General features: G+C 43.8%; 1 protein-coding gene across 1 annotated transcript in view; it reads left to right on the forward strand.

The window, feature by feature from the left end:
- Nucleotides 1-16928, forward strand: part of SMYD2 (SET and MYND domain containing 2) — a 62958-nt gene that overhangs the window by 13267 nt on the left and 32763 nt on the right. The window contains exon 1 of the mRNA XM_080408690.1: nt 1-15418. This exon is cut by the window's left edge and continues 13267 nt beyond it. Coding sequence (XP_080264816.1) covers nt 15237-15418 — 182 coding nt within the window. The 5' untranslated portion in view covers nt 1-15236. The remainder of the gene's footprint in view (nt 15419-16928) is intronic.

A 16928-nucleotide genomic window follows, 5' to 3' on the forward strand; every position in this document is an offset into this window, starting at 1 on the left:
TTGTCCTGTCTGCTAAAAGAAATCACAAACCCATATTGCTTCCATTGAATATAAAAGGCAGGACTACAATCACACCTAGAGCCGATGCTGGAATTACACACAGCCAAACTTCTTTTCAACTGGACTGTTTAAGTGCTTAAAGTTAAACATACACATAAGTGTTTGCAGGATTAAAGCCTCCGTTTGGAATGACAGAGTAAATCCAAATGGAGATGGATTAGCTGGCAGAGGGCAGGTGAGGTGGTCAAAGGCACATGCAGTTTATCATATGGCTCTGTAATTTACTACATGATTATCACAACTACATATTTGGTGTGGGGATATAGATATACATGCACACATGTATATACAGAGCCAAACTTTTTTGGCACGAGGGCCACACAGTCATTTCAAATTGAGACTCTGGGCTGCACTTGTTCCAGGACTGCTTGTCTGTTGCCAACACACTGAAGCGCCTCAGGCTTCAGTCTGATTCTTTGTTTGCTTGCCCATTAAAGTTCTTATCCCACACTCCCTTTTGGCAGAAAATTTTGTTATTTCTGCTTTATGCTGGCCTAGGCCCTTCTCTTGCCTCTGTTCCTATTAACCTATAGCAGTGACAGCCAGGAGCAAACTGAAGCAGCTGGTTGGAGACGCTACTATCAGACTGAGAAACAGCTGTTGTGCAGAGGGGCCACCCTGAAAAACTTCTATTACAGCACTGCTGGGCCATATTTTGGCCATTGCAGACAGGGAATTGGGGGAAGAGAGCACTTCCATTTGCAGATATTTAATTGCTGAAAAATGTAGGGGTGTGTGCGGTGTCTTTATTGGATGTCACACAGAAGTAATGCTTTCCAGGTATTTTTTTGGCACTTTGCATCATTATCCTTTTACTGCCAGCATGCAGTGGCCCCATGTTGCAACTCAGTGTGAAACTGATTTCCAATTTTTCTGTTTAAATTAATATTTACCAGTTGGTTATTTTTGGCAGACTTTTATTGATAGCATAGATTCAAGACGAATAGCCAAATTCAGTTCTTGGTTACAGCAGTATGACATCTGGAGTTAACTCCACTTTTACCAATGTCACAAAGGGTGGACGTGGTCCTTTTTCTGTCTTTTTATAGCGTGACATTTGCTCTGTCCTTACCTATAGATAAGACTTGGGCTGCAGTTTTAACTTTGGAAAGTTGGGATACAGCATTGAGTGCAGCTCTGAAATTTATTGATTAGGCACCTCTCTAAGATACTTCACAGTACCTGCAGCTTAACCTTCAGGAACCAGTCACTTCAGAATACCATTATGTATGTGCAGAAATAGCTCTTACAAAAGCAGTATAAATTAGACCTTCGCTATCAGCCAAAAAAAAATATGTATTTGAGTACTTTTGTATCCGTCATCAATCAGGTAGATTAATCACTTCAGAGTTATTTTAGCTATTTCTAAACTAAAGATGTAGCAAAGTCATTGACCAGGGCATAGGACCTACATTGCAAATTGAACGGACTTGTAGCAAGTGAGGTACTTGACGCAGCTGCACAAAATTTTCTGCATGTCCTCTTGTGTGGTGGGGGTGTATTGCCTGCACATCTCTGTAAGCCTACAAGAGTCCACATTGCCTAGACTGAATGCACTCAGTTGGATATTGATACAACCAAATACCTCGGCTATGTCTATAGAAGAGCTATAAAATTGCATGACAATGCCTATGTAATTGGCATGCGAGCCTAAGCACTGTTGCATTCAACGCACATTAAGAGCTGTACTTCGAAACACATGCCTGTTTGTCATCTTAAGGGTGGGAAATCTCTAAAAGAACAAAGTCAGCCACCAAGGCTGCCAAGCTAAGTTTGCTGTGACATTGATAAATATTCAAGCCAACGTCTTTCAAATGTTATTGTGAATCACCTTTCCCTTCTTCCTTCCCCTGCTTCAGTCATCTTGCTGGCTCAGAATATTCACCTTTGTCTCAGACCTCAGCTGCCTTCATTTTATTGCATATGATTGCTATTGTCTTTGTCTCTTTTATCCGCTTCGCTGTGTCTCATTTTCCTAAAGTACCTGGCACCCACTTTTCCATAACACTGTTCCTTTGTTTCAGGAAAACATAATTTCAGGAGGCAGCAGAAATACAGTTCCAAAGGCCACAGGGTGACATCCTCTCTCACCTGATCTTTATTCATATTGGGGTTTAATGGCATTTTTTTTTCCATTTCTCAAGCACCCTGCAACTCCCTTCCTCCCTGACAGGAAGGCACATTTTATTTCTCATAAAAATGCTTTCCTACCAATCTTCTGTTCTTCAGAAGTTTCAGAGGCCCTTCTGTTAAATGCTGGTTTTCTCATGTGGACAGACCTGTTGACCTGGTTGTGGTTTATTACTGTTTTGACATTTTTTCTCCTTCCTAAATTTGGAGGAACTTAGACCTTTTTGTCATTTCTAATCTCTCTTGTATTGGCTTCAGCAGCAATATTCACAAACTCTGTTTTTAATTTTGTGGTAAGAACAATTGAGAAGTTTCAATATCTGAACTAGTTGGCTTTCTAAAAGTATTATTTTTAATGTACAGCTAATCTTGCGTTTGTGGTTCATACATAATCTACCTGCCTCGGATATCACCAACAAAAAAATATAGTTTCTCTCATTTCTACCAAGTCAGGGAAGGATGCTGTTATGCAGTTCTTTATGTACACTTTCTTAGCTCCCTGATGCACTAAAAAAGGGCCCTCAGTCCATTGAAATAATACAAAACCTCAGTTGCTGATGGAAGTGGTATGTGATTTTCTGTGTATGTTTTACACCAGAAGGTACAGTGCCTATTGTACATCCCCATTTAAAACTCAAACACAATGGCTCATGCAGCTGGATGGTGACCTGCCAATGAAGTTTAAGACAGCATAGACTTCCACATGAACCTGCAGATTAATGAGACAGAGAACTATCTTCTTTTTTACCCACAAAAGGCTACTCACACATTCAGAATGTGCTGCAGACTAAAACCAAAGTTCAGCTCGCCACAGGAGTAGAGAAGAAACACGCACAGGATACACCTCAGTAACAGCCTGGCCCTTATGGAAAACTCCTGTGGAATTTAAGATAAAATTATAAGCTTTCTGTGGCTTTTTTTTTTTTTTTTTTTTTTTGTGCCATCCTATAGCTCAGATACCTCTGCTATTAAATTCTATACAATGGCTCAAAAAAGTTCATATAAAAGATGTAATGCTTCATAGGTTTTAGAGTAATTTCTGCAGTGTTCTGTTACATTTCTATAGGACCCCCTTGTTTCTATTCCTATTATGTTATCCAGAACGTTTCATAAAAGACCTATAACAGCCCCTTTCCCTCTCTCCATTTTCCTTTATAACAAAATGTGTATAGAGATATATATTACAGTGTGTACTTCTTACAACTCCATGATGTTAGGTGTACTACCACGTGGCAAATGTATTATTTGTCTTTTGGCTAGTAAGCTAAGTAAACTAGTAAGCAAAATGTCAAAACCAGACAAATATAAATAGCAACTGCCTCCTCATCTTGATTAGGCCAATGAGACAACACTAATGTGGAAAATGAGGAAAAATGAATTCAATCTTTTTTTTATTATACTTTTGAAGCAAGGGTCAATTATAAACACTTACAAAAACCTTTATTTGTGAATGTCCTCTCAGGACATTATGTTGCAAGATGAAATAAGTTGTGCAAGGGTTAATTTAGCTCCTCAGATAAATTAACAAAGTCTTCAGGAAGTGATTGGCACATCATAGTCCTACAAATCTGGTGTAATTCTCATATATCTGTCCTTCTGGAATACAGCAGCAGTTGTCTTATGTGTTGATTCAAGGAGTTCCATGAAAATGGACTGCTTAATATTTGTGAATGGATACAAAGACAGCAGGTACTTCAAGGCTGACTAATCAGCTTTTAAGGTCTTTTTGTTGTCTTTTCTTTTTTCCTCTCTTATCAGTCAAAATTTTCACAATTTGCTGTTACCTACCTCTTACGCTCCGGACTGCAGCCAGTGAGCTCCATTAGTCACTGTTTCTGTGTTCCCACCCTGTTATCCCCTGAACAGACTCCAGATCCACCTAGAGATGGGCAGATTGTGGTGGGAATTTGGACACTGGAGACACGGACGAGCTGCTTACACTCTGCCAAGACCCAGCGGCAGTGCCAGTGGGATGGTGATGCTGTCAGGCAGGTGGCTGTGACAGCCTGATCACAAGTGACCCAAACTCAGAGCGAGTTAGGTTAAAAAGGAACATCTAATTTATCTCAACAGAGGCTCAGAGAGCAGAACTCTGCACATCCTTTCATCTGCATATTCCTCATCCTAGAGCTTGAGGGAAGGGCTGAAAGAGAGGATTAATACGATCTGATACCTTTGTAACCAGAAGGTGGTAATCCACCATGGAAAGATGGTTCAGACTATTGTTTGAGTTAATAATTAGAGGCCAAATTAATTTAAAATGGACTGGCAATAATTTAAATTATGTTTTTGTTTTAAAGGTCACCTAGATAACTATAACAACATTGGATTCACTAGTCCCTATTTGTCATGGGCATGGCTTCAAATATGAGATTGTCCTCACATATGTTGCTCAAAGGGAAGGGGGCTGCAAGAAATTCTATATGACCATTTGATGAGCAATACAAATTACAGTGACTAAAGAGATGCTGACCAAGAAATAGCTTTCATTACTGTTTTTGCATTTACAGAGGCAGTGATCGAAGTAAGTAATTCGACATCTATGAAGGCAAATGCTGGGTATAATAAGAAATGTATAAAAGGCTAAAAGTTAAAGGAATTGAAAAAGTCTATTTTTTTTTCTCTTCCACGAACTTCATAGAGTAACCATGTTTTAATCTTGAAGAGGCAGGAGATGGAAGCATAAAGCAAAGTGGCAGGCTTTAGCTTATCAATTTGAGACAAATATTTTTAGTCATGGATTCTTGCTACAGGGATTACCATGCCAGCTTTTGTGGCTTGAAGAGAAGGGGCTCCAGAAAGTTTTGTTGAAGTCAAGATGTCTTTTAAAAAAACACACATTAAAAAAGACTCACATTAAAAATACAAGTTACAGCAGTCCTCCTTGAGATGGCTAACTCGATTTGTTAAGCAGCTATTTTGTGTCAGTTTTGACTCATCAGGAGCTTATTTAGCTCATGAGGATGCCTCCGATGGTGTAAAAAGTTTTCTGAATACATGAATTAAAATTCAGTACCATTCAAAGCACCATAGATGTCATATAAGGGGATAAGTTCAGCCCCCCAAAGTGTTTATGTGGGTAACGTATCCACTTAGTTTTATTATCAAACCTTTATTTAATTCCTGAGACTACAATATCTTGTCTTACTGCTTTCATGACTGTTTCAATTCATCTAGTTTCTGCATATCTTTGAGTATTTACTTTTCATTTTTTACATAACTCCCTTGAGAAGCAGCTTTGCATTGACTCATTTTCTTTCTTTCCTTTCTTGAAGAAAGTTTTGTCTCTGTGGATTTTCTCTGAAGATGTTTGGAACTGATGAGCTGTGATTTCAACGCTTTCCCAGACTGACTTGAGCAGTAGAGTCTCATTCATGTCACAAGTGTGTTTGCTGAAGTTGGTACTATGGGTCCTGAACGCAGTTTTCAACTGTTAATACTGTAATCCTAATGCATGAAGATGCTGTCTTGTCTTTGATCATTTAAAATATTTCTTGAAGTACAGACAAGCCCTACTCCTCTTCAAGCACTGCAGGAGAAGTACCATATTAATCTTTGAGGATGCTGATTTCTGTTTCTAGTTTTCTAGTGTTTAGAGTCATTCTGACTTTCTGTTAACACAGTCATTATCTGGGACAGAGTTTACAGTTGATGTATTTGTCCATGCACTCCTGTTTTTAATTTTATTGCTTTAATGAAACAGATTAAGAGAAATCAAAACAACATATTTTGACTTTCATTTCATATTTGCACCAAATCCTTGTGTAGATCCAAACCCAGCTATACTACCCAGAACTGTTGCTGAACAGCCTCATTTTCTCTCTCATATACTGGGATTTTCCAAATTGTCTTAAAGAACATTTTCATCTGATCAACGATGTCTGCTATATTGGTCCTTGGACATGCCTGGGCCCTATAGGCCATTTACCCTGTGCAGCTCAGGTACCCCAGCCACAAGTCTGGAGGCTGAGAGCTGCCGGTCCCAGCCAGCCTTCCTTTCTCATCACATTCACACACCTCTCAGTGGCATAAACCTGCAGACAGTTACACTTGAAGGTAAAAGTTCCCCTAGTTTTATCACTATTATTGTCATTGCCATAAGCTAATAAGCTAATAAGCACTGATAATGGGCAAGGAAGAAGCAAGTATTTATCCAAAATATACTTGTTCTAAATCTAAAATACTTCCACAATGTAGATCTCTGCAGTGCTAAATACCTGAAATCCCTGATCAATCCACACTGATAGCTTATTCTCTGGCTCTGTTCTGGATGGCTCCAAGTAGAGCCCCACAACAGTGCCCTGGCAGTTTGGCAGATGGTTTCCTCCAGAAAGCATTCCCAAAGGCAGAGGCAGTAGGGACAAGGCTGCATTGTGTTATCTCCCTTCCCCATCCCCATGATGTTCAAGCCCTCCAAGTACTCCCCTGTGCCGTACCCCGAGGCTCGCAGCATTTTCTGTTCGGTGGAATTAGCACCAGAGGGGCTGCAGCCAAGGGGCCACGTTATTTCATACATATTTAACAAACCCCACAAATTAAGAGTGCTCTCCTCAGGCCAAAGGCTCACCAGCCCGTGCACGAAGGTGAGCCCACGTGAAGCGCCAGTCCAGGACACAGCCAGCCTGCTGCCAAGAGCCTTGGGTGCAGGCAGCGTGGATGGGAGCTGGACTGCACCCCTCAGCCCCGGGGACAGGGCTGCACCCCAGGTCCTCTCCTAGCAGTGCTGTGGACTCAGCTAGCACCTAACAGCAGAGCTCCCAAACATGTTTTAGCTCCCAAGCACATGGCTGAAGTGCTTTTTAAATAACTGTGTCACTAAGTGTAAATGTAACGTAGTAGTACCTGGCCTGAGAGCTATCTTCCTATGAACCTAAAAGAGGCACAAGCCTACTTTCATTCAAAGCCAAAATCCCAGGCTTTGACTACATTTTTTTTCTCCCCTGCTAAGTGAAAAAGATCCCAAACAAGCAAAACCACCACCAAAAAAACCCCAAAACAAACCTGTAATGAGTGAGAATTCCCCAACTTATAGATAGTAATAAAAATACTCTATATTTGGCTTAAATTTCAAATGCACTCTGCACCCGCAGTTCTCGCTGGTACCAAATGCGAAGCTGGGAGAGCACTGCATTTCTGCATAAACACATCTGGAGGCCTTCTAGCTGCTGCTGGTGTGATGCCTCTCAGCATGGGGTTGGTTACAAATATTTAGTACTCTGCTGGACCAGATTCCATCTTTCAAGAAGTGCCTGTCATCTGATGATGGATGATGGCTCTTTTCTCAGTAAAAGTCTTTGTATTCTCAGCTTCCATCCATGTAAGAAAGCAGTTGGAGAAGGAAAAGTAGAAGAGGTGGTTGACAGAGGAACTACCAACTACGTGGACATGAATTATCCTGCTGAAAGATGGGCCCCTTGCTCAATAGGGAACATCAGAAAAGGAACTAAGAGGAAGCTGGTATCACTCCTACTCCTTCTACCTAGAGCACACTTAAAGAAGGCTCTTTGGTTTCCATAATCCATCTGCTCAATGCTTTTTAGAGCACTGGGTGCAGCCAAACCATTCATGAAGTTAAACTGGGACAGGATAGCAGAAGAATGAACTGTTTCCTTCTCCTTCTCTCTCCTTCCAGCTATTACTGCATATTGTAGGAGGCAGATTAAAAGCAGGAACAGAGGTCTGCAGCAAAAGGAAGAAAAAAGGGGAATTACGACTCACAGGAAATTGAAGCTTAAGATATCTGCATATCCAGCAAGGGGAGAAAAAATGACAAAATATAAAAAGAGTATTTGAAGCATATTACACACAGAAGAAATCCCAACAATGGAATTTGCCAGTTACCAGATGAAGGTGGTAAAATCATTAATAATGAAGAAAGCCATATTCAATAAACCTGTCTCTCCTTGATTTGGAAAAAGTAGGATGATGGCAGTATCATATCAGGCAGCCAAAGCCTTTTTCAGTCCATTAGTAACCAAATAGGATGTTAAACATCTACTTGTGATAAAAACCTGTAATTCATCAGGCCCAGATAACTTGCACCTGAGGAGTCTCAAATAGTTGGTGGAGCAGATTCTTCCTTCCACACATTAATTTTTAATGGGTCTTGAAATAATATAGAAATGCCAGAAGTCTGGAAGAAGACATATTTTCCCAGTATTCAGCAAGGATGAACATGATGACCTTGGTAAATATAAGCCAGCTAACCTAACATCAAACTGGAGAGTAGGTGAGGGAGGGAGCAAAATAACAGAATATGGGATTCAACTGATAAAGAATGAAAGGACAGGAAGTAATTAATGCCAGTCAGCATGGTTTTATGGAAAATAGGTTTGTCAGAGAAACCTGATTAGATTACAAATTTGGCTGAAAAGGTAACTGCTTCAGTGCAATATACTGAGACATTTGTAAGGCATTTGATTTAATTTTGCAAAACGTTCTGATTAAAAATAACATTGTGCAGTCCCAGTGAAATACCCACTAGCAGAACAGTGGCCTTATTAAGTGACAAATCTCAAAAGTGAGTTATCACTGGGAAGTCATCACTGAATAAAGATATTTTTAGCAAGACTGGAAAGGGGGCAGTCTTGGGCCTGGCATGGAGCATTTTTGTTGCTGAGTTAAATATAAATTACTGTTGATTGTACTGTGAATGCAATCTTTGCACATATAAATAGAATAGCAAACAATACATATATATATAGGTGTGATGTTACATCTTTGTACATCATTGGTGTGGCTACTAAAATGCCACACAGTTTCAGTAATCATATGTTTAATGAAGCTGAAAAAACCCAGAGGTTTGGAAAACAGATGCAAAAACCATTGTTGGCATTGATGAAAATGCCTTACCAGGAGAACCAGAATATGGAGAGATTGCTTGATTACAGATTGCTTGCTTATAGCATGCAAATACCTCCATCAGCAGAAAAGCAGCTCACCCACTTTCCTTTTCCAGCACCCCCAGTGAGCTGGGACGACAGAGGTACACAGTCTTAGGGCTCAGGTCACCCTGAAGGGTTTGTTTCCACATCAGTAGCAGGACAGGTTAAGCAAGGCCTGGTGGCAATGGGGTGTCCCTCATGTTGGGAGGGGTGTCTGACCTGCTACACACGGCAGCACTCGTAGGTCGTCTGCATCTGTGAAGGCTCCAAGACTTTTCTCTTGCCTGTAATCCCTCTCCAAGTAAAAGGGCAGATAAAATGACCCTGGATAACTCAGGAAATGTCCTGGCCAATTATCTTAGGGAGCCTCAAGGAGTTACCAGAGGATCAAAGACCCTTCTCTAGTCTTCAACGCTGAAAAGTTGCAGCTAGATGACAAAAGGAGAGGCAGGGGAAGAATGTGACAACTTAATGATGCTATAGTAGCACTGGGTAAGATCCTCAGCTTGAGTGAGCAGGTGCCATTCCTTCAAAGTCAGTGGGGAGATGCTGATTTACACCAGCGGAGAATCTGACATACTATATTTTTTTATTTGCTTGAGTCCTGCCGTGGCTCCATAAGCAAAGGTTAATGCAGGTCTGCCAGGGGCAGGCTGCAGTTAACACAGAATGGCAGTTGTGAGGTTGCTGATTCCGATAAAAGCAAATTGTGAACTGCAAGCATCTGAGCGTTGAGTGTCACATTCACACCTAACAGCTGCCCTTGCCTGTTCCCCACAGTCATCCAGTTCTGTCATCATGATATGTTCCTGAAACCACATTTGTGCTGCTGTCACTTTTTGTCTTTGGAAATTTGTGTACAGGCTTTCTGTAATGACGTACTAAAAATGCTTGTAAACTCCAGATAAGTGGATTAAAATATATTTAACCCAGGCAAATCACTTCCATATATTAGGCAGAAACTTGAGTCTTCACTTCTTCTAGGTCTGCACTCTCCCCTGTAAAGACCTGCAGTAGGGATGTTAATATTTATAAAGTTGTAGGTGGTGTCTGGTGGGTGAGGGCAGTGAAGAGTTTGTTCCTTTTATGAAAAAAATGAGGAGCCTCTTTCTCAATCTCTGGGCCTTTCACTATCACAAATGTCTCTAAAGAGAAGAGACAGACATCTCTATGGGGTTGCCCAGCTCCTCCATTTCCACCAGTCATCTTTGGTTGGGAACAGCCTGGCTATCAACAGAGCCAGGGCATCTCTAGAGCATTTTTGTCTGTGTATCATCAGTACTGGGCGATGTCAATACTGTCAACATGTCAACAATCCGTGGCATAGATGTGGAAGATAACATGAGGACAGATTTTGAATGTCAAGCCTAGGCCCCTCCAGGGCTGGGAGCTGGGAGCACACCAGCCTGAGAGATGCACTGGTGACACGCCGTGCTTGCAGCCCCTACTGAATTCTGAACTGATTGCCACCCCTGAACTCCCACCTTGCAGGTTATTTCTTAAAAGTGATTAACTGCACTTTTCCTCTTTGAAAGGCAGCATTTCCCAGATCCTGCTGGGTTTTTACCTTCACATTTAATCTCTGCTTCACAAAGAATAATATAGACTTGCACTCACCTGCTGAAAAGGTGCAAATCTCTGAACCCAGACTACCCATAAATTGCCAAATACCAGAAGCAGCTGCCTAGCTACAGCAGGACAGAGTTTAGGGTGAGCTGTGAAATCTGCCCACTTAATAAAGCCTATTAAACCAGTTTACGATGAGTCTTTTGTTACTTGGACGGCAGCACGGGATGAGCTTCCAGCTGCCCCAGCTACCCTGTTGTCAGTACCTGCACTGACCAGCTGAAAGCTGCTGATGGTGCCAGTAGTTTTGGGAAGAAAAAAAAAAAAAGACCCACAAGGTTAGTAAATCAGATCTCCCTGGAAATAATGCATTAAATACAGAAAAGGTTATATACAGTTTCTTTTGTCCTTTCCCTCCCCATAGGCTGCTGGCCTCTGCTCGTTCCTTGCACCTACCCTGTAGCTGATTTTATTGTTTATTCCTAGCTCACCCTCCAGTTTGCTTGGGGCCCTGTGTCTTAGCGAGTGACTCCCTGTTCCCTTTCCAAGTTCAGAACCTTTCTGGCTAAAGTCTGCAGTGACACGTAACACAAAAAGACAGCTTTGGGCACAGGGCATGCAGCCGTTCCTGGAGAGTACAGTCTGTGGTTCGGCGGTACCATTTCTGGAAGATTAAGTGATTAAGCCTAACTAAAAGTGACTAACACGGATGGATCTTTCCCTGTTAAAACACACATGGTTTTCCACAGAGCGGCTCCAAGGTTGTGAGTGAAGGTGAACAGCTCTGCTTCTAAAGACTCCTTAATTTTAAGAAATTCAAAGCGCAGACACGATACTTTGTTCTGTGACTTTCTTAAACCTATACCCTACTTCACATCCTTTCATGAGCCATCATCTTTCATATTTAAAACAGACGTAACGGAAGTTAAAAAAAGACGGAGGAGATGAGAAGTACAAGTCTCAGCAGATGTAAGGTATAATTTAGCAAAGGATCATTTTATCACCCAGCGCTGCCAGGTCCTCAACACATCCTGTGGGGTACAGACTCCTCCACTCATCTTGTGAGCAGTGGGGAGTGAGAGCACTCCAGTCTTTTTCTGGTTGCTTGAAACTCCCTGGTGTTGGCTATTTATTCAGCAGTTGCATGCATATTTATATGGCTAAAGCCTTGAGAATCTTCATAAATTGATTAACAAGGCTGCGTTTTGCAATAAACAATATTTATTTAGGCATTCAAACTGAGTCATAAAACCCCATGTAGATTACCTGATGAACATGGTATGAAAACACAGATAAAATAGGGAGATCTGAAAGGGTATGTTTTATTTAAACATTTGTATAAATACAGAAAAAGGGGGACAGGATAAATACACTAACAAAGTAGTTACAAAACTGTTTTCATTAATAACTTATCAAACCAGTTTAATTCCTTGAAAACTTCCAAAGTAAGCTAAAAGCTATGCAGGCAGCTGGTTGAATTTCTCCTGGAGGGTTTGAACAGGGCTGCAGGCTGGTGCTGAATTTCACTCTTGTGAATAAATTCATGCATTATCTCTTGGAAAGCAACGTTTTTCAGGGTGGAATAAAGCCTATTTGGTAAATTATTATTTTTGTTTTTAAAACAAAACGACTGTTTATTAAAAAAGAGAGCTACTGCAATTCAAATTTTTCCTCATTACCTGAGGCATAATCAAATTGTCAGCTGTTCAACAAGGGTGATAATGTGGAACAGGAGTGTGATAACGTTTGCCATCATCCCAGCTGGTTCCCCTCAAAAGAAACCTCCTCACAAGTTTCTCATCAGTGAACCTACACGATCTTAGAGAAGCTTATGACCCAGTACAAAGTATCATTTAGAAGTGATCTAATAATGTGTGTGAGTTGTTAGACCTCTTTTATTTGGACACAATGTTATTTGAAACAGAAATGAAATCCTGACTTCATTAAGGATTGTAGGAATTTGTTGTTGACCTCAGTGTGACCAGATTTTCACTACTGAAGTACATAATTTTCACATTTCAGAAGCAAATGCTGAATCGTTCCATTTAGCAATGTCTTCGAGTACTAATGCAGAGAGGAAAAAAGCTTCAAACTTTTCAAAATAGTTTGTAATGTTATGACAAGATGCAGTAGCTGAAAAGACAACTGGGCATATTAAGGGTAGAAATAAAGCATATGTGTTTAGCAGTTTTTTTGGTATAAACCACTTCTGTTTCTTAGAAGTTTTGCTCTACTTTGAGCAGGAATTAGTTCAGGGAATTCAACAGCTTGTGCAGTATAAGAAGTCAGAGTAGATGGTTTTCCAACCTGTGACTCTATTTGTCTGTCTATAATTGACCCATCAATTAATCAAACGGGATTGAACATAAGGGCAGTTTCCCAGTTAATGCTAATTCATGCATGAAGTGAATACATTATTGATTACTATTTTTAACTATACTTAGTTGTAGAAATGCCTGTAATTAAGAGTCCAGACCTTTGAGCTAGACATCCATGATCTACACTGAGCTGGGATACAGAGCAAATGGCAGTCATCGCGCACAAGATGCAGTACTTGGTTAGTCAATTAGATACTGCTTTCATTATTCTAACTGGATACACTAATTCCATCCCTGCTGTCCATGTATCTACAGTGGGTCATGATTAACATTTAGCTCAGTGGTAGAGGGTGATAGCATATTTTTCAGTGACTGAACCTATTTTCATGGCTCACTCTTTCCTTGTAAAAAAGTGACATTTTAACTAATTCAAATAATGCCAGTCCTGAATAATACATGATTTTTGCAGTGGCTCCAATAGTTTGATCATAGCTACAGACTACTGCTGCTGTTTTAATTTAGGACAAGATTCTCGGCTTAGTGACAAGAGTAGCTTTAGCGAAATGAATAGCTCTGTCAGATACTGCACTGCTAATAAGATTAAAATCTAGTCCATCTCGATCCTACTGGATCAATTTTTGGTTTTATTTAGCAAAATTCTCAAAGCACTTTTGCAGGCTAACTTCTTATGTCAAGTTTGCTTATTCAAAGTACTTCTTTTCTTTCCACTTTACTGATTTACTTCCTTGTGGAAATTTTGAGCCTCAAGTCTCAACCAATGTGTTTAGTCAAAAAGGAGCTCACCAATCATCTATGGTACAATTAATTTAATGCAAAATGAAATACACAGATACTAACAGCAGAGATTGCAACCTTAGATGCTGACATCAATCTACACTGCTTGTGAACTACAAGTTCAAGCACCAAAAATACTTTCATTCACTTCAGTGCTTCACTCATTCTGAAAGGAATGTTCCCTTAGTGCTGTATCAGGATGTTGTACAACTGATAATTATACGCAAAATACTTGGGCACAAAGCTGTGGCCCTTTTCTTAATACATACAGCTTGATTGTTTTCCTTTGGGTTGCATCTAGATTTCAGTAATAGATTTATTCTTAATGATTCTAAGATGGGAATTGTTGCTTTGCATAAATTCAGTGTTTTCTTGCTGTCGGAGGCTTTGTTGTATTTACAAAACAGCTGTCGCTGTCATATTCAGACTTCTTGCTGTTTGTTTCTTTGCTGATTTATTATAAAAAGTAGCTCATCCCTTATGACAATGTATCATTAATTCCATGGGATTTTTTTTGGCTCAGGCTAAAGGGTATTATCCTAAAATGCTAGGAGAGGACAGTCAGCTTTCCAGCCTCTGGGCCGTAGCCCAAACCTGGCACCCACAAGCCGTGCCAGACAGCGCGGGGCTGGCCAGGGCCCTGGCCCGACTCTCGGGGTGGCCCACTGGCAGCAGGGGTGGCTTGGCCACCTCCAGAAGCCCCTTCCCCTCACGTTTTGTGGCCTCCTGCCCACCTCGCCACCTCCTTCCTTGCACCACTGGAAGAACAGGTCACACAGGGCCCCCTCTGCCATCGCAGCCCTACGGCAGGCGGTGTCAACCAGGCCGGGCCGTGGGGAACCTGCGTGGCACCGGGCATCGGGAGCTGCAGCCCTGGTCCCCGAGCAGGCCGGGACACCCGAGGCGCCCCGCGGCCGGAACAGCGGGACTGCTGGCGGCAGAAGGGCTTTGCCTCGGGAGGCCTCGCCGTTACTCCGCAGAGGGGCTGTGAGGCCGGTGGGAGCCCCTTCCCCCCGCACTCGCTTCTCCAGAGCAGGGTCGCCGCCGGGTCCCCCGGGGGGGTGTTCCACCGCGCCTGTGAGCGGAGGTTACGCGCGGGCAGCCCCCTCCCTGACGCCACCCACGGCGGATGGGCCGAGGGGCCGCGGCTCTCCCGGCGCGCCCGCCGGGCAGGACCCCGGCACCCAGCGGGCCGAAGCTGCCGCGGCCTCCCCCAGGCAGCGCCCGCAGCGGGCAGGCGACCTCCCGGGTGCGCAGCCGCCGGCCGCCCTCACCGCCCACCGCCGGCAGCTCCCCCGCCGCCCGGAGGAGGCGCTCCCCGCGCCGCACGGCGGGCAGGGGCAGGAGCAGGGGCAGGCGGCCGGCAGCGGCCCTCCGACGCCCCGCAGCGCGCTAGGACCCGGCGGGCCCCGCTGGCGTGCGCCGGCTGAGCGGGGAACGCGGCGCGGCCTGCCCCGGCGCCCCTTCCCTTCCCCGCGGCGGGATGCTCTCGGAGGCGGCGCCGCAGCCGGGCGACCTGGAGAGGTTCGTCAGCGCCGGCAAGGGCCGGGGGCTGCGGGTGCGGCGGCGCTTCGCCGTGGGGGAGCTGCTCTTCAGCTGCCCGGCCTACACCGCCGTGCTGACCGTCAGCGAGCGCGGCGGCCACTGCGACGGCTGCTTCGCCAGGTAGGGCCGGGGGAGGCCCGGGGCGGGCCCGGGGGGCGGCGGCTCGGTGGGCTGCGGCGGGGCCGGCCCCAGGGTGGCTTCTCGCCGGCCGGCCGGCAGCGGCCCGCCCCGAGGCGGTGGCGGCTCGGCCCACCCGCGGCCCGCGGCCGCGGCCGTGTCAGTCAGCGGCGGGCGGGCCCTCCGCGGGGCCGGTGCCGGCAGCGGTGCCCCGCCGGGGGGTTGCCGGGGCGGCGGGGCCGTTCTTCGCACAGCTTCCCTCCTCCTCCGCTCGCGTTTCTCTGGCGGTAGCGCCGTGGGGAAACTTTTACCTCAGAACTGGTTTTCCTTGCTCAACAGTTCAGGAGAGAAGGGCGGGTGTGTGTGTGGGATTTGCTCTTTACGTGCTGTGGCCGCCACGTAGGCGTGCGTGTAACCTTGCTCGCACGGGAAGCCTTAGTTCGTCTAGTTTAGTAGTAACGTAATATTCACCGATTTTTAACGAAGTTTTGACAAGGGAGAAAGGGTCTGCAGTTGCCTGACTCACGCTTTGCATTTCTATGTGTGAATGGAATAGATATGAATAGAATAAACCTCTCCCTCTGTAATGAAATACAGAGAAACTATCTGTAGATCTCCGTTTCTCTGTTGAAACCTTGGTCTGCTGGCACATGGCTCTTGCTGGGGCGAAGCAGGGTTGTGACCCTCCCACGGCCGCAGTGCCACGCTGCGGGCAGGCCCCCGCCGCCCCACGGGGGCTCCAGTTCTCTGGGGGCTCAGTAGCTGCCCCCCTCGCCTGAGGGGACGGAGGTTTGACCAGCTGCAGGTATTCAGTGGTTGTGGTGAACCTCTCGATGTCAGCTGCTGCAGGAAAAAAAAAAAAAAAAAAAAAAAAAGGCAGTTCAGGGTTGTTGAAAATTAGTTGTGGACATGTCACACCACACCACGTTTTTAAAAGGAGTAGTACTTTCCTAACTTCTGGCAGCTTACTGAAGCAGCTCAGTGCTTACCTGGTTGTAACTCAGAGGAAATGTGTTTGCCTCAGTAAAGGAAAACAACTGTTTTATATCTGTTTTTATCAATACCTAAGCACTGCCTGCATATGTAGACTGAGAGGCAGGCTGAAGAACATGATTATTACACTCTAGTAGGTCTTTTAATCTCTTGTCTGTCATCTTAACTCACTTGTGCTTTTCATTTTCATCTGTTTTCTCTTGACCTTCTCCTTTTTCTTTCCTTATTACATTATCTACTTACATGGCTCATGTTATTCCCTCCTCTCTTTGCATATGAGCACTTAATATACTTCCTGGTGAAGTCAGTGAAGTGAGTCCCATCAATCTGAAGAACTGTAGAACCAAGGTGATTTTCGTCCCTTCTTCACACCAGTGGCTTTTCTTAGCCCCTAAGTTTTGTGGTCAGTTTTTTTCCTCTTGTGCCTAACCACAAATTTCCCTGTGCCAAAGAAACTGGCTGGTTTTGTTTATCATGTCCGGAAGATTTCTCTTTGTAGGACCAAGGAATACTTTCCATG

Source organism: Falco punctatus (assembly GCF_963210335.1).
Source record: "Falco punctatus genome assembly, chromosome: 12".
Lineage (NCBI taxonomy): Eukaryota > Metazoa > Chordata > Aves > Falconiformes > Falconidae > Falco > Falco punctatus.